The sequence below is a fragment of the Podarcis filfolensis genome, assembly GCF_964270895.1.
Source record: "Podarcis filfolensis genome assembly, chromosome: 9".
In the NCBI taxonomy this organism is placed as follows: domain Eukaryota; kingdom Metazoa; phylum Chordata; class Lepidosauria; order Squamata; family Lacertidae; genus Podarcis; species Podarcis filfolensis.
The window spans coordinates 20,188,242-20,209,867 of NC_139610.1; the positions used below are offsets into that span (position 1 = coordinate 20,188,242).

Sequence of the window (21,626 nt, forward strand, 5' to 3'; positions counted from 1 at the left end):
AGCATGAGTCAAAACTATGGACATTGCTTGGAATTGTGGAAGACAGTGAATCAGGGAGCCATTAACAGCTCTCTGACAGCTTCCTCTAGACACATGTCAAGCTTCCGCTTTAAATTCTTCTGTCAGGTGTGCGTGCAGGCGCCAGGCCCTGTGAGCAATAGGACTTTGCAGGACTGGGGCCTCCCTAAGTTTGTTCTGGAGAGGCAAGGCGCGGCCTCACAGGTGAGGCCGATTAGTAACTCACAGCACCTGGTGGCAAGAGCTAGAAAGGGATATAAGGTCAGCATTTTCCCTTTGGCTCTTTGCCACAGCAACACGCTTCCTGCCTTGCTGCATTTCGCTTCTTCCTTCCTTATCCTTGAACCTCGGCTTCTTGACTCCCCGCTTCTTGATCCTCGGACCCTTGACTTCGTGGCTCCTTGCTTCCTGATCCTCGGACTCTTGGCTTCCTGACTCCTGGCTTCTGGACCCCCATTCCTGCTCCCACCCTGCCCCCTGCCGTGACTTGGATTGCCCATGAACCGGACCGTGACACCTTCTCACTTGTTCAAGTCAGCTTGCCCACAAGACTAATATGTGCAAGAGCTACATGATGATAACTTAGACACTAATATACTTTAGTAAATTTTGTGTGATTACATGGCATCGTATACCAGATTCACTCACAAGGCAGCAGGATAGCCTCGAAAGTTGTTAGCCATGAGACAGTGGCCAATGACAAGTTTGTTTTTGCCAGACCAAGGCACCCTGAAGATTCTGTTCTTTTACCTAGTGTCCCTGAGTTCGTTCTAGAGTTGATATATTGAGCTGGAAGGAATCGGAGCTAGAGGGCTATCTTAGCTGGAGCCCAAATAAAGACTGTGTTGAAACTTGAAGCATAGCAAGTAGGTAGACATCTCTGTGGATCAGACAAGGGCAGAAAGCCAACCTTGTATGAGTTATAGTAGTCCTGGCTATTCCAGAGGCATCATCATGCCTACCAAGTGAAGAGAGCAATGTTGCATACACTTCTACCTTTATATGCCCAAAGTGGATTCAATAGACCAGGGCCCACCTGTTGACACATTTGCAACTTGGTGAAACTGTTGTGCGCACTGTAACCATGCACACAACCATACACGCATGCACAGCAACTATACACAGCCACCTTGCCTACCTTGTCCAGCAATTAGTTCAGAGAGGAATGACATGAATCGCCCACATCCTCTAGTTTGGAGCTCTACGGATAGAGCAATGTGAAAATGAAACCACCTGGGATATAGGCATCTAACAAAACCAGAAACTTCTGATAAAATTCATCTGTTCTATATACGCTCTGCATATTTTTTCCATAGGAACTTGTGCGTAAGCAGCAGCACAAGAATGTGTCTTACCTACCCGCAAACATAACACCTTAAAGAATAAAAACAAAGCATTAGTAATTTCAGTGCATATGAAAATTCATACTGCTCACAATTTTCTTTTCGGATAAGAATATATTTATTTATGGTGTAAGTATTTGAAAATTTAACCTTGGATGTCAGTGGCAAACCTTCCAGTTGCCTCATCAGGTGTTACATGTACCTGAAATTTCTCCATTTCAGCAGTATTATATAAACAATTTATGATGATCTTGTTATTGATTCCTATGCAGGTGCAGAATGTGAATTTTCAATTCTAAAGCTCCATAACAATGAATTTAATTTGCATATTCTGTCTGGTGTAAAGTTAGTTTTTTTCCATAGACATATTTACTAGTTGCCTCAAAGCTGAAAAGTGAAAAAAGATAAACCAGGCAAGATTAATATATAATTTCACATGAATTCACATTTCACATGATAACTCTTATACTTTTTATGTGTATAACACATTATCCAGAGATGCAATACAGAGTTAAGCAAGTCTGGAGACAGTTATACACATGCTTAACGTGCCCATTTCAATTAATGGAATTTAAAAGTGCCTAACTTTGTCTAAACATCTGCTTATTGCAGTAGACTTAAAGAAGACATGAATAATTGGGAGATTAGTCTCTTGAATTGACACAGACTCCCAAGTCATAAAAATTTAGCCTATAAAAAACACACATAGGAAATACTACTATTTCAAACTAAAAATATTAGGCATTAACAACAACAACAAAAGAGTTCCTTGAAAGAATTGTCATGGTTAAAAGCAAAACTGAACTTGCAAGAGGCCCTCCCTCTCCAAGATGTAAGGAGGCAGGAATTTGGGTGAGCTGGCACTGCTTGGGTTCATGGAGGCTCATGTACACTATGCTAAACCATGGTTAAGCATTAGGTATGAACTGGGTCATTCCTAGTTTGCACAGCACAGTAAGCCAAACTGTGGCTTGCTCTGACTACAGAAATGTGTGGGCTCCTGGAGAGGAACTACCAACCTGCGTTGCTCCTTTCTGGTCCTTTTTACTGCCACACTGCATTGAGTAAAGGAAAGGTTTGGCTTAGCACATTGTCTGAATTTTTGGTTAATTTCTCAGCTCACTAACCCTGCGCCAATGTTTGTTGTCATTCCCATATTGCAGCGCTTTCCAGATTGTGTGTTGCGACACGTTAGTGTGTCGGCTGCAGTGTGCAGGTGTGTTACGCAAACTCTCCCTGCACTCCTCCCAGGGCTGGAAAGGAGTTAGTTTAATCTCTGGTTTGCTAGGAAAACAGAATTACTGTGTCGCAAATTGGTGTATATCTAAAAAGTGTCACCAACATGAAAAGTTTGGAAAGCTCTGCCATGTTGTTTCTCTTTTTCAAACTTGTTTCATTTACCTTTGTTTTTTTGTTTTGTTTTGTATACTGCCCTTCATCTGTAGATCTTAGGGCGGTTCACATCACAACATCAAATACAATATAAAAATGCATGATAAAACAAAAACCACAAACCAATAACCCCCCTCCCTTCCACAAACAGCAATGCAGTGTAGACTGATTAAATTACTCTGTCAACTGTTTTTACCATTTTCATGTTCCTTCATTGTCCTTTCCTTCACTGCAAGCTAATAGTACAAAATATCATATTCTAGGCTTTCTTGAGTCATCATAAATTTGCTTTTGCCAGTTTTTATTTCTTAGTTTGCTCTGCTTAAACCCTGCTGTTCTTTAGATCATGCATTGTTTTATGTCATACGTAATCTATTAAAAAATTTTGGGGTGGATTTCCTTCACTTTCCCTTATGAATTAATTTGTAATACTGTTTCAAAACTGCTGAGCATGGAGAAGCATAATGCAAATTGGTAAATACAGCTCAGATCAGCTAGAACTCTTAACGCTGGTGGGTTTCAAACCAAACTATCTGGATTATTCCCCTGAAAATAAGAATCTCACCACGTGAAGTCAAGTGAAGTGTAGAATCTGATAAAAATTTCATCTCCTGTTTAACAAAGTAATTGGTGTCTGCTGTAAAACCATATTTTATAAAATTAGGAAAAAGTTAGATGATGTTAACAATGCTTTCTTTCTTGCCCAGCCCCCTCCAGGAATGACCAAAAAATGGGGGGGGGGCTGTCTGAACCCAGTAAAATTTTGTTTCCACCTTACTCCACTCATTAATTTTACTTGGCATTCGTGCATTATGTTTGCAGGTTGTTGTTGTTGTTTTACTCACAGAACTGTTTCAAAACTTTTGGTTTCTTGTAAAAGTAACAGTCTTGTGGCATGTTAACCACTGACAAATTATCATGGCATAAGCTTTTGAGTTAATTGTTATTTTTTGTGAGTGGGTGGCATTATAAACAGTGAGGTCTGTTGGAAACAAAATGCAGAAAACTTCGGCATCAGATTATTCCCTTAGACCAAAATAATCCATGACACAGACCTGCTGCTATTGATAAAGCCAGTTAACACATGCAGTGTGATAAAATCCATTGTACCAATTCTACCTGTATTGAACCTCTTGATATATTCTAACTCAGTGGTTTCACAGTGCATGCTCCCTTGAAGTTCCTTTGTTTAAGGATGGTAGCTTTAAGTTCTTGGAGGCTGAAACATTTATCTATGGCTTCTCTATGTTGCCAGTGTTGAGACTGACCTGTTTGCCCTATGTAGAATGCAGAGGGCATTGATAGCAGATGGTGGCGTATGGTACCTTGAGAGATGCGTATTGTTGCTTGATGAAGGAAGTGAATGAACCCCTGATGCTTTGGGTGGCATTTTTAAGTCCTGTAATACTGCTGTCAGAGTAAATATGGGGACAGAGTTAGCATCTGGGTCTGCCCCAGGGTCTGTGCCTGTATCCATGTTGGATTTTTTTTGGGGGGGGTGTCTGTAAGCAAGTGCAGGCCTGCCACCCAAGGCCTGTGTGTGAGAAGTGTCTTTGTCCAGGATGGACTGTAGATAATAGATGATACAGTTTTAAGTGAGAGTGGCCTGTCATTTGCTTATCTGGTGCTGTCCTGTAGTACATTGTTATTGGCCTTTTGTTCTGGTTTTCTCCATTTTGTTGAGTAAGTATAATAATCTAAAGAATGCTTGATGTAACTTGTTTAAGTGTGAGTCTCTGTCCGATGAATCTGAATGGATGCAGTTGCTGGAAAGGTACTCATAACTACATACTTCCAGCTTTCACCCAGAAACATCACAAATTCCACAAGCCCTGGCTATAACCACATAAGTGAAGAATCGGATCAAAGCCAGATTGGTAGGAAGTGGCTAGCAAACACTGCTGCCATGATAATTGAAAGTGGAACTGCAATTCCCCTGGGAGTGATGGGTCGCAATGATGTGATTACATGGGAAAGTTAATATAAACAAACTAGCATCAAAGTGTATTTTACGATCCTGGTTTGCTTAAACCACGGTTTCCCAAACTTGGGTCTCCAGCTGTTGTTGGACTACGACTCCCACCATCCTTAACTAGCAGGACCAGTGGTCAGGGATGATGGGAATTGTAGTCCAAAAACATCTGAAGATCCAAAGTCTGGAAAAAATTAGCTTAAACTAACTTTGGTTTGAATAAACCTAACTCTCTGAGTTTGGTCATTTTAAGGAATTGTGCTTTCATTCTCACCTGTCAAAAAATAGATGAAATTTTAGAATCCAATCTAGACAAGAAATTATTACTTAGTGAAGACAGGGCTGGAATAGCATGGTGGAAACAGAAGGACTGTTTCACAAAAAATGGAAAGAATAGTCAATAACAGAATTACAGGAGCCATCAAAAATTCAAAGAAATATAAGCCTTTGAAGAATTAGTACAGTATAACAATAAATATAGATTAATACTTTCAGTACAATAATTCTCCAAATTTTAATTAATCTGGGGAGCATTGAAGGCTGTGATCAAAGAGGTATTAATACAAAAGACTTCTTTATTAAGGAAGAACAGAAAGAAAAAGGTGCAAGATATTACTTTGCAAATATGCCAGTTGGAGGAAGAACATAAAAGGATATGCTGAAAGGCTGTATATAGAAAATTGGAAGCAGTGTGGAACCAATTAGATATATCTAAATTGCTTCCAGGTAAAAAACAACAACTCTTATGTTTTCTAAAACTGTGTAGTTGAAAAAGGCAACAAACTGGATAGACTATTAGCAGCATAATTAAGAAAGAAGCAACAGCAACATTTCGTGAGGTACGTAGATTATAGTTGTACACCCGAGAGATATAGTAAGTAAATTCAAAAAGATTTTCATTAAACTTTATTCATCTGAGAATGCTTGTGAGGAAAGTATTAAATCTTTTATGTGGAAGGTATATTTACCTCATTTATTGAAGGACAAAGCTGAGAGTCTTGAAGCTCTGATAGCAATGGAACAAACACTGAATGAGCTAAAAAAGGGGGGGGCAATAAAACTCCAGGACTTGGAAGTATTTACGGATTAAAATTATAAAATCATATTTTACTCTGTAGCTTCCCCACTATTAAAAAAAAATGACATTTATCAAAATGTGTTCCGTAAAACATAAGAAGAGGTCAAAGTTATAGTTGACCCCAAACAGGGCAAAGATTTTTCTAAACTTGAGTCTTGCAAGCTTGAAGCATAGAAGTAAGGAACCTCCAACCCATGGGCTTCAATTTAGCCTGCAATGCTATACAGTGGTACCTCTGGTTAAGAACTTAATTCATTCCAGCGGTCTGTTCTTAACCTGAAACCGTTCTTAACCTGAGGTATCACTTTAGCTAATGGGGCCTCCCACTGCCACCGCGCAATTTCTGTTCTCATCCTGAGGTAAAGTTCTTAAAACCGAGGTACTACTTACGGGTTAGCGGAGTCTGTAACCCGAAGTGTTTGTAACCCGAGGTACCACTGTAATTCAAAATCCACACCTACATGCCCCCTGCACTTGTGGGGTAGGTATGCAGCACTGGAAACTGCCTAGTGCAGCTGAGGGAGAACTTTCACCGGGATCTGCCTATTGCAGAGCAATCCTTACCCCCAGTCTGCCATGCTTGTCTCTGTGTGGCAGAGATCTCCTTCCATTTGGCTCTGCAGCAAAGGTGGAGCTGGCCAGCCAGGGATCCATGGGATCCAGCTACTGGCAGTGTGACTGACCCACAAGAGAGAATAACCTCTTCCCACCCTGGCCAGCATAAGGAGCAGAACTTTGGACGGGGAGGTGGCCCCCCCACTGGATGGAGATTCAGCCCTACTATTGCCAGATGGGAATTAAGACTAGAGGAGCAATCCTACCGCCTCCTACTGCTAAGTAATTTAAGCCCATTAATTTCAGTGGGTCTACCCTGAGTGTGATGCAATGGAGTATCAACCTTTATAAGTATTATGTGAAAGTATGGGTGGCAGAGTTCTCCTCCCATTTGAATGAGGTTCAATTGCTCAATGGGACCCTCCCCTCACTCTCTTCCACCTGCACCCACTAAATCTGTTCAGGAGAGTTGGGGGAAAACACAGAACAGGTTAGGAGGGCATGTGGGGTAAGGAAAGTCTCATTGCGCTAGCAGACCTCGTTCCCCATATGAATATGCCACTTAGCACTACATTGAATTCTACTTTCTGTTTTTGTCATACATACATACATACATACATATATACATACGTGTGTGTATCTCTTCCTTGAAAAAAATGAATCATTCATAAGTACTTACCACATTTAAAGAACATCAACACCAAGGCAGAATCCTTTTAGAGGCTACATTTTCATTTCATTTTAAGGATTAAGAGATTCCATTTCAGGCCATCTGCTTCTTGTCTCCCTGATTTTCAGTGTACATATTAAGACTTGTCCCTCCCTTGTAATTAGGCTTCTATAACCAATTTTGTTTTCCGTAGATAGAGACATAGCCTGGCTCAAAATAATTCTGATTTTTCAAGGGCAATTCATACATTTTCCTTTGTAAAATGCAAAGGAACTCTATTAATATAAACTTTTATAAGCTTTTATCTGTCAGCTGTTTCTACAATCAAGACGCCTTTTTCTTTTGATCTGCTCTGCTGAAAATGCTCTTCCGACATTCTAGCACAAGCAATACATTCTTTTACATTCGGGAAATGTTCATGGTTCAGCTTACTGAGTTAATGGGGAATTTGTTCTAGACTGGTGAAAAGGTTCCTTAGCCTCTGAGACTTTCGTACATAGGTGAGCATTTGAAATTGAAATATTTAATTTCATTTTCAAGTCCAGAAATTTCACGTGCATGCTTGGACCAAAACTCAGTGTAATATATTTGCAGCTTTTGTAAGTTTAAAAAGTATTAGGTTCTCCAGTCTCCTACAAGGGTGTGTAAAAGGGTAGTGTAATTCATAGTATTAGTGAGAAATAGTCTTCAGAAATACAGATGTTTTAAAGCAAGACGTGGTATTTGGGGGGAGTTTTATATTGTAAATTTATTTCCCCCCCCCATTGTTTTCTGTGCATATGGCTATGGGTCTATTTCTATGTTATATTCATTCTTAGGTTAGGCTTGAAAAAAATATTATTTATTTAGAGCAGCCATTTCCTTAGAAGGTTTTTATGTTTGGAGGAAGGCTTGCCTCTCCCCAGTAGTATCATCAGATAAAACATTATTCATATTCAATGTGCAGTCATACACATATTTACCTGGAATTAAGCCCCACTGAACTTAGTGGGACTCACTTCTGAAAAGACATGTATAGAACTGCAACCACACAGAGCTCCCATGCTTTTGGAATAAAGAAGAAATGGTTCTCTATCAGAAGGAACATCTATATAAATATCTGCTTGCAGTAGCCTAATTCTTAGTACAGTGCAACAGATGAATCCAATGGGTACCTTGTACTTTCAAAAGATGTTGTTGTTGTCCATGGCATTGGTATACAAATTTATCAACAGCAACTCGCAGATTTCTTTCACTAAAGTTACGTATGCTGCTTGGAAGTTTTATTGCATTCAAATGGTGTCGACATTTTGTGAAATAAATAAAAAAATAAAATTGGAATCAAAGTTGCCAACTTTTTTTCCTGATAAGGCTTATGTACCTTTAACAACAGCATACCAGAAAGACATTTAGAACTGGTTACAGATAGGTAGCCGTGTTGGTCTGCCATAGTCAAAACAAAACAAAAAAAAATTCCTTCCAGTAGCACCTTAAAGACCAACTAAGTTAGTTCTTGGTATGAGCTTTCGTGTGCATGCACACTTCTTCAGATACACTGAAACAGAAGTTGCCAGATCCTTCTATATAGTGAGAAGGTGGGGAGGGGTATTACTCAGAAGGGTGGTGGGAATGGGTGATTGGCAGATAGCTGTGATGAGCCTGTTGACGACTCTTAACGACTGCAATAGGTCTTACAGGAAAAAGCAAGGGGTGAGAAGGTGAAAAATGGCTTTGTCATGTATAATGAGATAAGAATCCAATGTCTTTGTTCAGACCAGGTCTCTCCATGGTTTTAAGTTTGGTAATGAGTTGCAATTCAGCAGCTTCCCTTTCCAGTCTATTTCTGAAATTCCTTTGTAGTAATACAGCTACTTTGAGATCTTGTATAGAATGTCCTGGGAGATTGAAGTGTTCTCCTACTGGTTTCTCTGTCTTGTGATTCTTGATGTCCGATTTATGTCCGTTTATTCTTTGGCGTAAGGTTTCCAAATACCCCTCCCCACCTTCTCACTATATAGAAGGATCTGGCAACTTCTGTTTCAGTGTATCTGAAGAAGTGTGCATGCACACGAAAGCTCATACCAAGAACTAACTTAGTTGGTCTTTAAGGTGCTACTGGAAGGAAAAAATTTAGAACTGGGATACTTTTAGAAAGAAATTTTGAACTGGGAGAAACTGTTTCACACAGCTGTTAAAAGCTTTGGAATCATGCCAGGAAAAGAGGATCTTCATATATGCTTAATATGTTAATTTTAATACATTAAATGGGTAGGAGCAACAGAACAGCACAGTGGGCAGGGAGGGGAGATCATTCCATTGGGCAAGCCAAAATGATGGTGCATAAGGAGAACTGTCTCCTCAGCTCTAGGCTGAATTTCATCCCATATGTTTAAAAGGTAGAATTACTTTCATATGCCCTTTTAAGCACCTTCCTTTCTTTCAAAGGCCGTAAGATGCAAAATGTAAAGCTCTAATAGGCATTTCCTTGTCTTAATAAGAAGTTGGTTTGGACTGGCTTTATACAATTTGCCTGTACTCATAGTGGGGTCTATCATAAATAAAAATCCTCTGATGACTCTTGAGGCTGGCATTTTCCCCCAGGTTCTCATCAGTCCGAAATGAAGATAAGTGTAAAGCTCCATTTTGCTTTTCCTGCTGGTTGTTGCACAGAGATGCTTCCTATGGTTAGTCTTGAGACAGTCTACCATCTCCTGAATTCTGCACTGCCTCTTTAAAATGCTTTTAACACCTTTCTAGCAGCAGAGAGTAAGAGTGGTTTGAATCACTCCTGACTTCTACCGTAAAGTGCAATTTGTTCTCAGTGCTATTGTGGACTCATGAGAGTTTAGCAAAGGAATATGATACACTGCTTGTCCCTGTTTCTACTTACTGTTGAGTGGGGGAGAAGTGGTACCAAAGAGGTTTAAGCGAATGGGTGAACATCATTGTGTGTGCTGTTCAGCTTTTACAGTAGCTAAAGGCCTTTAACACACTTTGCTGTACCTATAATCAAGGCCATATCATACAAGCTTTAAAATATAACAATTTGATTCCCTGTCGGCTGCATAAATGAAATAGAATATGGGTGCTGCAAGCTTTAATCAATAGATGGACCTAAGTAGGAGTGGAGAACCTCTGGCCCATGAGTCTAATAAGGTCTGCCAGGTCTTTGAGATTGATCCACCCATTTTGGACTAACCGTTCCCTGGCCTGGTATCAGGCGCAGGATAGTTCAAGATGTGGCTTGAAGCTTGCAACTAAACGAAAAATATTTCAGAGTGTATTGCTAAATGTGCTGCTTATTGGATGACTAGTATTGGGGGCTCGTTGGAGCCAAGCCTGGGCAGACCCTCCAAAGTCTCTCTGATTAAGCCAGGCACTTCCAGATTAAGCAGAAGCCCTGTAGCATCTTCTCTTCAGCAGCCCACATGTTTTTGTGTTCTCTCTAAGCCATACTGTATCATGAAAAACAGCTCACATTGGGACATTGCCAATCTAATATACTAGTTCATTTTCCACTTTTGAGTTCAGTTTCTCTTCAACAGCAATTTAATATTGTTTTCTAGAAGCCTTACTACGAAATCATATCTAAAAGTTCAATTCACATTATCATTGAACTAATAAGAATTGGACAGTTTAAATAAATAATCACACGTAGTATTAAATATAACTATGCCATCAAATGAAGATGCTTAGTATGTTTCCTATATATCTTCTGAATGTGTTATTCACTGATTAATTGGGAATCATGCTGACTGGTGCTGATGAGACTTTGGGTCTAACACCTTCTGGAGATAGAACCTCACCCTGCCTCCAGCAATATATGGTTGTTTCACATCAGTCAGATGATTTCCATTGCAATTTGTCTCTTTCCTGATTTATGGCTGGGAGAGAGGGAGGGAGCCTATTAAATCAAATGGACTTCTGGTACACGTTTATTGGGATATTGATGTTTTATCACCAATTAGACTGTGTTCCTCATCTCATTATCCTGTTAGCTTCGCTTTTTTAATCACTTTACCGTATTGGATGGAGAAAGGTTTCTCTGGCATTTTAATTTTTTTGTGTGTGGTTTGGAGAGAGAGGGGAGCAAGGAAGCAGGGAAAGCATGCATAAAAGAAGGAATAATTAACCTTAGAACGAGATGTTGGACATGTGAACCATTTAAAGGCAGAGTTTGCCAATGTGGTTCCCTCCAGTTGTTGTTGGACTACAACTCCCCTTATCCTTATCCACTAGACATGCAGGGAGGGGCTGACAGGAATAGCCATCTGAAAGATGCCACTCTGGATATCCCAGATTTAAAATATAGGTCTAGTAAATGCTAAGCAGCTATAAGCAGTTTTACATGTGTTGTGCAGTAGAAGAGTGTCTTGTGGCATAAGAGAAGTTTTGTTTGCATTATGTGAGCATCACACTTTGCTTAATTTGAGTACATGATAATTTAGACCCAGACTGCACAAATGGCTGACTACATTGCCCCTGGTCTGCACCACTTCAGATTACAAGTGAAGGGTTATATTACTCAGCGCTCCACTATATAGAAAACAAGATATCAATGAGGAGAGTTTGAGCATATCCTTCTTCCTGATTGTGCTGTATTTCAGTATCTGTCTGCCCCTTTGTTTCAATGGAGGATCACTCAAGCATACAGCACTAATTGTTGTCTCCAGTCATGCTGTCCCAAAATAATTTGACTATGTGATCACCCGTGTGGCCAGATCAGCCTAAAGACAAGAATTGGGACTTGAAACAGCTTTAATTGCCTACTCCATCTTTGTTTATATGAGTACAGATGGCAATATTAAGATCATTTGACTTTTACTATAGCTGGCACAACATACCTGAAACTGTGAAGAACTTCTATGAATCCAGTGTGAGTGGCCATTCGGTGATTAAAAAACCCCAGTGTTATTAGTATGCTAATGATGATACCTACTTTGTTTCTCTCTAATACATCAAAATTAAGGGTGAACAGATTATTCTGGAAGTAGAAAGGAGGAAGTAGAAAGTAGGCAAACTTCCTTCTTTCAATCAGATCACAAGAAAAGCACAAGAGACCTTACAATGGCATGGTCCTTGGTTTACCAACAAGAGTAGACTTGAGACTGAGTATGGAGAACATGTCGGTAGCAGCAACATAATGCACTTATGGAGTGAGCCATTCACCTGTCCTTTGCTGAATCAGGGTGGTTGTCTTTATAGTCAGCTTTTCTCCATAAGTGGTTAAAAATACATATATTCTTGATATCTCTGTACCTTATGGCAACACCAGTATTCTTCATTATTTTAAAATCAAGGTAAGATTACTTTTTCTCAATGGCAATTGTTTACATATTCAGGCTGTTTTAGGATTTTCAGTTTATCGTAGAACTAAAACTTAAAAAGGAAGGGGAAAAAAATACCCAAATGGTATGGAATGAAGATCCTTTCGAGAAGAAGGAATATTTTCCTGAATGAGTTTCCATTAATTCTAAATGGCTGCTTAGAAGTACTCAGCTGAGGAGTGCTGCTTTACTGCCCTGGCAGTATATCTGTGGCAATATTCCCAGGCAATTATAACTTTCCACTGGCCTGACCTCCAATGTGACTGTCCAAGCTGTGAGAGGAAAATAAGGCCAAGTAAATGGAATCGGACTTAACAAAACTAGAGTGAAGTCAGTTTTTGCCTGTTTCTTTTAGTCCAATTTGCTTGGGATAATTAAAGCAGTAGCAATAACCATTCAATCTGTTTTCATTAGTAGAAGGATTAAATGTGGTCGTTGGAGGGGGGGAAAGCTGGTTCTCTTTGTGTATGAAGATCTGAGATACTCATATACAAGTTCTATTGGAATGTGCTGTGTTCTTTAAGGATGGAATTTCCGCTGCTTCCCCTGTTTTTGCATGTTATTTTCATCCAATGCCCATGGAATCTGCTACCGTAAATAATGCTATATCTGTGCCTTCTCATGCACAATTATAAATCTGATTTTTTTCCCCAGCTCATGGGAAAACAAACATTCACAAACCCTTTTTTATAAAAAAAAAAACCCCCAGAAAATTTATTATTATAAATGTGTTTTCAGGTGCTGAGTGACTGCACCTCAGGCTGAACTAGTTCCTACCCCACCCCATCCTTATTTATATCTGATTATGTGTTCAGTGCTCATGTTCAATATGAAATGTGCCCCATACTGAGCTTAATGTGGTTCACTCGAGCATGCTGCTGTTAAATCAACTAGAATGTGTCTCTAAGGGTGTGTTTTCTAGGCTACATCTTGAGTGGGGCGGGGCGGGGGAGCTAACGCTGTCAGGATCACATCCCTGATTAGTGCTCCACTTAATAGTTTTGTTCTGGGACAGCCAAAGGGTATTTGCTTTCTCCCTGTGACGTTGGAAGAGACATCACACAACAAATATTGCCCGTGCCCTCTGGAGCTAGTCCATTGGCTGAAAAGAGCTTTATTCTGCCATTTAAGTTGCAAGTCCAAGCCCTCTTCCACCCCGCCCCTCAAGGCAGTGGATCTGCTTTTGAGTTTGCCATGAGTGAGCTGCTGCGAGGAATGTGGAATGAGAGTTTGGAGACACATGAAATGATGGTTGGCTGCCATGCAGTAAATGCTTCTGAACACGATGGCCTGGGTGGTGATCAGTCACCACGGAGAGATAGTTTCCAGCGGCAATGTCTCTACAGGGGCTCTAATTTGTGCTCCAATCCTTGGACCGGGCTCCTATCTGGAAAACTGATAAATAGGAAGTAAAGAGAAACTAGGGATTTTTCTCCATAGTAAGAGTTTCTATTGAATTCTTATGGTGTAAGTTGTGTCAATAGGTGGGTACTGTTGTGTAGATAGGGAGAGGAGAAATTCAGGAGCAAAGGTGGCGTCTTATGCTGAAAGCAATAGAGATTTATTTACAAGGTTATTCAGAACTGCTGCTGTGCAAAACACCCTCTCAGCCAACTGTCCCCCTCCTTATCACAACTTGCCAGCGATAGCTGTGTTTAGCCCTTTATTTTGAGCCCACAGTAGAGCATTAACTTCCTAGACTAGGTGTGCCCAAGTCAAATCACTCAGGTCCACATTTATATTTATTAGCTCAATTGCTCCTTCAACCTCACAATTTCAGCTCAGTTTCCCTTCTCTTTATTTGCCACAGCACAATATAATGGCATAGTATTTTTTAAAAAACAAACAAACACAATGATCCTATTTTCTCTTAGCATTCTTTACTTCTCTTACTAGCAGAAAGTGCCTGGTGTTGCTCAGGAATTCTACGAAACCAAAGAATAAAATAAAAAATTGCAGTTTTTGAAAACCATGGTTAAAATCCATGCAGTTTTGGAAAGCTCAACCCACCATTTTGATTCAGAATGGTGTCCAATAGTATCCAAACATAGACAGGAACCTGTTCCTTCATCTCAGAAGCCAGCATGCAAAAATTGTTTATGATATCACAAGAGGTGCCCAAATGCATAGAGATCAGACAAAGAGACAAGCAATACTCCAAAAGGCATGGTAGATTTTACTTCCTGATATTACAGTATTAATGACCCTGGTGTCTAGGAGCCTGCTGTATGGATATGAGTTCTGTTCAGACCTTTGGTGCCGCAGTTGGGGGTAGTGACAGCATTCATGATTCTACTCTTATATCCAGGCATTGAAATCCCCACACATATAATGTGAACAGGGTTTATATTACGCACAGCAGAGCTATGATACAGTAAATGGGGGTGAGCTGATGGATTAAAGCCTGATTTAAAGTTGTGTTCTTCAAATTGGGAACATACTTCATTTGATTTGTAACCAAGATTGGTGATGACCACCATGCGGAATGCCAAAAAGGAGTGCTTATTTACTATATTTTTTATCTCTTCCTCCAAAGAGCTCAGGGTCACGTACATTATTCTCCTTGCCCTTCAGAACCCTGTGAGGCATTTTAGTGGTTGAGGCTGAATGAAGCTCATGCAGTAACCTTTGTGGCTGAGTGATGATTTGAACTCTAGGGCTCCTACAGACATCCCCGCCCACCCAACATTTGTGGTGATTTCTGCTTATAATACTATTAGTGCAGTCATATTTGATCCTACCTTTTGGGCCTGCAAAGGGACGCGGGTGGCGCTGTGGGTTAAACCACAGAGCCTAGGACTTGCCAATCAGAAGGTCGGCGGTTCGAATCCCCACGACAGGGTGAGCTCCTGGTGCTCGGTCCCAGCTCCTGCCAACCTAGCAGTTTGAAAGCATGTCAAAGTGCAAATAGATAAATAGGTACCGCTCTGACTGGAAGGTAAACGGCGTTTCCGTGCGCTGCTCTGGTTCACCAGAAGTGGATTTGTCATTCTGGCCACATGACCCGGAAGCTGTACGCCGGCTCCCTCGGCCAATAAAGCGAGATGAGCGCCGCAACCCCAGAGTCGGACACGACTGGACCTAATGTCAGGGGTCCCTTTACCTTTACCTTTGGGCCTGCAAAGGTTTTTGTGCGGTCACACAGCTTCATGCCCAATCAGTTCATATCCTGAAATTTCCTGTTGAAATTCCGTAACTTTTTATGCCACAGATGTTCTGATTTATTTTTGTCCTGCTTTTATTGTATTAGAGCCCCACCAGACAGCAATAATGCAGTAGCATTGGGAAGCATCACAGAAAATACTAAAGCAGAATAAAGCCACCACAAATGCACTATTATTGTGGCAGAATACTGTACATCCACAATAAAACACCAGTCTGGAAAGGTCCTTAGTCTCTCAAGTCTAAGTCTAAAACTGTAATCACTGCACCACAACTGGGAAATCTCTCTCACTTATCATAAAAGTTGTGTGGGTCAGTCTAGCTCAGTTCCCTTGTTAAATCAGGAAGAATCCACGATTCCCAGAAGTTTGGAAGCATTGCTTTAGATGAATGGCTTATCACTTAGAGACATGGAGTCCTGTTCTGAATGATAAATGGCTTCATTCATTTCAAGTCACTACATAACCAGTCACACACCATTGAGCTCAATGCTATTAAAGGGTAATTTCCCTTATGGGAATTGCACTCACCACAACATAATTCTACACAGCAAAATCCTTTTATCCCCAAGTAGATAAAGGAATTTGAAATCAAAGGCATCTTCCAGTTTCAACTACAATCACACAGCTGGCCCTCATTTTAAAATACTCACAGTCCCAAGAACATAATCATATGCCTGGAAAACTTTAGCATTTACACAAAACTGCCAAATCTAATTATGAAAGTCATCTGTTTTCCACTCAAGGAAGTGAGATGGCACCACCACCAATGCTAATACCACCAGAGAACTGTAATTATTCTGAGAAACAGCTTTTTTGTTGTTGTTGCCCACTTAACATTATTTGTAGTCAAACCTAATGAAATAAATCAAGACAGTATTTTGCCTTTGTTAGCCCTGGACAGACTCATCACTATGTTTGATTTTCTCAGTTTCGCTTTGTTTTTATTCTCAAACCTATTAAAGAGCTAATTATCACTACAGCAACATTTGTCTTGTGACCTACATTATAGAAAGGGTTACTTTGAGGTTTCTCTTACAACTCCCAGTTATTCTGTGCAGTCCTCTTTCAATCATATGCCTTCCGAGTGGAAACCCCTGCGTGTTCATCCAGAGTTGAACAAGTTTCAAAAGATGTAGCGAACTCCAGGTATTTAGGACACCCTCGTTCCCTGTAGAAGGATGTATGGAGGGGTCCCCATAGGGCTCCGTGGACTGACACTTCTTCCCACTCTCCAGTCGTATCACCTGGCAGGTAACAGGAGGTCTGTACTGGCCTCCCATGTCCCCAGCCGGTTCTCCCCCTCTGTGTTGCTCAAGTTGTTCAAGATCTAGATCGCAGCAGCTCTGCACTTCTCCTACAGAGAAGGCAGACTGGGTGGGAATACAGAAAGCATGCGTAGACCTCCCACTTCCTGGAATGTTCTTCCTCATGATGCTTCTGCACAGGCTGAGGTAGGGAGAGGGAAGAAACTGGGCTCTTTTGAGCCTCACTGAATTTAGTAGGGCTTTCTTGTGAGTATACATGCATTTGCTTGCACTGCTTACTGAAAAACACCCTCCCCATCATTCTCACATAGTACCCAATCTCCCATTTCAGCATAAGGTAGCCAGCAAGTCTTCTCACCTCCATTCCCACCCCTCCTCAGCAAAGCTCTCTCTACCTTTCTAGCAAAGGGAGGGAGCAAGGGCAAGCAAGCGAAAAGATAGCCCAGGCATCCCCAAACTCGGCCCTCCAGATGTTTTGGGACTACAATTCCCATCATCCCTGACCACTGGTCCTGTTAGCTAGGGATCATGGGAGTTGTAGTCCCAAAACATCTGGAGGGCTGAGTTTGGGGGTGCCTGAGATAGTCTCAAATAAATCAACCAACCAACCAACCAACCTACCAACCCTTCCTTTTTGATATGGAGGAAAGCTATTTAGGGGGAACCAACAGCATAAACACCACCAGAAAATAAAAACAAAACCTCTTCCACCTCTTTTTTCACTGGTGGTGGAGTGTGTGAAGGAAGAAAGAAGTGCTTTCCAGTTCTTCGCTTACTTTACTTTACTTTACTTTGCTTGTCTATCCTCCTGGATTGTTAGCAGGCTCTAAGAGATACTGGTGAAACTGAGTTTGCTGGTTTTTGTGAGGGCTTATCATCATTTCTTCTTGGTTAGGAGGGAGGAGGGAGAGAGCAAACAAAGCTGGTGATACAGTGCCTGCAAATTATCTGCAAATTATCTGTGAAGTATCAGTTCAGCTGAGCTACCCCCTGGGAAGCTGTCAAAGTCTTCACCTTTTGTTCACTGCTATATAAGGATGCTATTTCCACAGCGGTATTCAACAATATGGTGATTTATCGCACAACCCTAGTAGCTAGTGGTCAGCCTCAGATATGGTTGGAGGAAAGGGGTTATCTGGACCCATCTTAGTCTGACTTCAGGCCTAAGTTCAGAGCCAAAGGGGCCTTGATGCACTGAGTGCTGAAATGTAGGACTGTTACCAGAGAGAGGCATTAGTTCAAGGAAGGATCAGAGAGATGAGTATTCAAAGTCTCACCGTCACAGTGCTCACTGGGTGACTAACCACTTTGAGAGCTGCTATAAAAACAACACTGGGAGCAGTGCTATTTTTCTACAAAAAGATGTGCAGGAACTCACCACGAACACCTCCCTTGTTCTCTTATAATGGCAATGGCGCCCACCTGAGAGGTGCCAGAACTCTATTCCAGTGATTTCCGGCTGGGGACAAAGCCCTGATTGGAAGGAGAACTGTGTTCACTCTGAACTCTTTGGCTAAAGGCAGGGAAATTTTTTAATATATAATGGGCAGTCAACGTTAAATTTTACCCAGAGTAGACAAATCAAAATTAATCAACAGGCTGAGTTAGGCCCATTAATTTCAGTGGATATACTGTGAATACCACTCAATGTAATATTAAGGAGTATGGTTTCCCCCCCTAAATCTTCACCCTTCTTTTTCGTGCAACAAGCCTACAAGTTAGCTCACAGTAGGAAAACACAAGTCAGTCTGTAAACAGTCCAATTGTTTATGGATTATTTATTTAGTTAATTCATTGCCTACTCATACTTTCTCTCCCCCTCTCCTTTTATTAGGACCACCACAGAGGACAGTGTCTCCCAAACAAGACCACGAAGATAAGAAGCACGAAAAAGTTGCAGACAAAGGAAGTGAGAGTGGGACGTCCTGCAATGAGTTGTCCACCTCTAGTTGTGACAGCCACTCTGAGGCCAGCACTCCCCAAGAAAACGCCGCCAGCACTCAGCAGTCTACAGGGCACCAGCCAAATACTCTAACGTTGGACCGGCCCTCTAAGAAAGGAGGAGCACAGTGGATGCCTCCACCAGACAAACGCAGGAACAGCGAACTTTTTCAGACACTCATTAGCAAGTCCAGAGAAACAAACCTGTCCAAAAGGAAGGTATGTGAGAAGCTAAGTGTTGAAGAAGAGATGAAAAAGTGTATTCAGGATTTTAAACAAATCCATATTCCGGATTATTTTCCTGAACGGAAACGCCCATGGCAATCTGAACTGTTACAAAAATATGGGCTATAGTTTTTTCAGTATTTTATGACTTGTCGGTGGTGCATTTGATGTATATTAAGTTGCCAGTTTCTACTGATGTAGTTCTTTTTGATCTACTCATTGGAGTGATTCCTGCTGCTTATTTCTTTCTGTGAACTGGATGTTGGGTAGGACAGTAGGACATGGGTTGACTTTTTTTTTCCTTTTTCAAAAAGGAAGTAATAAAACGAAACTAAAGCATTATGGATTCTTTTATAATGGTTTAAAACGTGCATGATCAGGAAATTTTGGTCTTCAAACTTCTCATTTGTGAAAGAAATATATCATGAGAGCATTCATCATCCACAATAGCAGTGATACAAAATTCCACTGGATGAAGAAGAATGGGGCTTATGATAACAGAATTAAACATGAACACTATTTAAAATGTTAATGCAATAAAGCAAATGTCTATTTTGCATGAGCACAATAGTTGACAAGTAGATCACAAAAGAGCAAGAGGTTTGTCTCCTTGGATAAATATTTTGTTCAATGCCAAGACGATCAATGTAAAATGTCTTTGGAATTGAACTTTGTGAGGATTTGTGTGTGGCTGTCTGTTCGTTTTGTAAGGATGGTGTAAATATGCCCTATACTGTTCTACGATTGCACCAACACTCATCTATTAATGTTTGTCAGGACTATTTCTGTGAAATGCAAAACCAGATTGTGAAAACTGGTTTCATGGTCTGAAAAGTTTCTGTTTTCATGTTAGCCAACAAAGCTGGAAAAATAAAAAAACCTAAACATATTTATTAAAAGGGGCCTACTGTTAAGATTTTTTTGATTTATTACTCTTATGTTATTATTAGTCTTTTGTCTGCATCTTCAAGTAATTTTAAGGAGAGTGTCTGCAGTGTTCTCATTATGCTCCTACTCTGCTTCCAAATTGCAAGCAACACATTTCAGAAAATGAATAATGCTTGGGGTATGTGAGTTTTAATTAAAATGTTCAATAGTGATTCAACGTGATGGGGGGAAAACAATATTATTGATTACTGCTCAGTACAGTAGCGATAAAATCTCAACCAAGAGCACACAATGAGAATTTGAGTTGACAAGGAAAATAATACTTCTGACAACTGTTGTGAAATTACTGTTAAAATACTAAATTTAAGATGTCGTTAACAAGGTATACCAGACCAAAGGAACTATTTTCCCAGTACACAAAAGCTAATATTCATCCATAATGACACAAAAATAATCTGATCAAAAGCAGGCGTGCTTGGGATGAATGAAGAATTTGTGGAGATTTATGAAATATTGTTGAGTATTAGATTTTTATATATACCAGCAATTTGTCTTCTTTTGTCTGATGCTGTTCTTTACAGTAGTAACAGCATCTCGGCTAATTTGACAAAGTGTATCACATCTGTAAGGGTTGCTTGGTGCCCCAGGTCTATACTGAATAATCTTCAGGCTTTCAAAACTTGTAACTCAATTCATTCACTGAAAAAAATTGTTTCAAAGCGCGCTGTTTCTATTTGGGTCAGTTCACACATCACAGTGACTCCCATGTGCTTATTTCAGGAACATGTTTGTTGGTCAGTGTTGTTTGTGTGATTTCCAGGGACTGATTATGCAGGAACCTATCTACACAGAGATGCTAGAAATCATGAGCTAGCTGCATGCTGGTGGTCCTGTTTGGTCTCAAGCTGGTTGGGTGGGTCCACTATGATGTGTGAACTAGCCTATTCATTTTATTCATTTACTTCTGATATTTTTGCACCACCTTTCCAGATAAGGTGATGGGAGGGAAAACTTTATGTAGAAAAAGCTCCTCATTTGTTAAGGCAGATGTGATTGAAGTGTGTGTGTGTGTGTGTGTGTGTAGGCAAGTGAGCACAGGATGGTGGAAAATAGGTCTTTGCAATGTGAGAATAAGGATGGTGGAGCAGCTTCCCTCATGCCTCTTTTAAGGCAGAAGGTTTTGGGTTTTTTGCTAGTGTTGGGCACAACCTCACAACCCACCTGGAGCTAGTGGTGATCACAATGCAAATGGCTGCTAGTCCAAAGAACCAGCAGTGATTGGTGTTGTCAAGCTGAGATGGATGCTGAGATTGACATAATGGTGTGTGTGTGTGTGACCATGATGCCCAACCTCCATTGTGGCCTCAAGGCATTTTTTCCTCCAACTTTGTGTGGCTGTTCAGTCACTAGGAAAATAAAATTCTCAAAGCACCCCATCGTAGAAAACAGAAGAAAGCAATGAAAAATGAAGCACGCGGTTAATTTTCTTCCCCTTCCCATTTTTCTAAGCTTTCATGGGATCATTCTTTAAAGTGGACAGTTCATTTAATAAATATATATATATATTAGTAGCTTTTCCACTAAAATAAGTTCTCAAAAAGTGACTTTACAACGTGTTAAAAACCCAAAGAACCTGACATAAAGCTATGAGAAAACAACTAAAGAGACATCTACGAAAATAGCACAATGAAGATGCTTTGCATATAGAAATGTTTCTTCTTGGCAGCAGAAAGAAAAATGGCAAACAGTCTTGGCAAGCAGTTCTGGGGGAGGGACACCAAAGAACAGGATTACAGTACACTCTGTGTT

The 21,626-nt window shown here is 40.5% G+C and overlaps 1 protein-coding gene and 1 long non-coding RNA gene across 2 annotated transcripts in view; one reads left to right on the top strand and one right to left on the bottom strand.

The window, feature by feature from the left end:
- The window catches only part of KCTD8 (potassium channel tetramerization domain containing 8), a 44,075-nt gene extending 23,552 nt beyond the window's left edge, over window positions 1-20,523 (top strand). Inside the window, exon 2 of the mRNA XM_083630646.1 lies at window positions 18,598-20,523. Within this exon, the coding sequence (XP_083486772.1) occupies window positions 18,598-19,058 (461 nt within the window). The 3' untranslated portion in view covers window positions 19,059-20,523. The remainder of the gene's footprint in view (window positions 1-18,597) is intronic.
- On the bottom strand, window positions 8,470-9,130 carry LOC310770378. Its single transcript, XR_014552126.1, has 2 exons — window positions 9,011-9,130; window positions 8,470-8,844 (listed from the first exon to the last, which is right to left on the bottom strand). It is a non-coding gene; the product is annotated as an uncharacterized lncRNA (long non-coding RNA).
- Window positions 20,524-21,626: the final 1,103 nt, after the last annotated feature.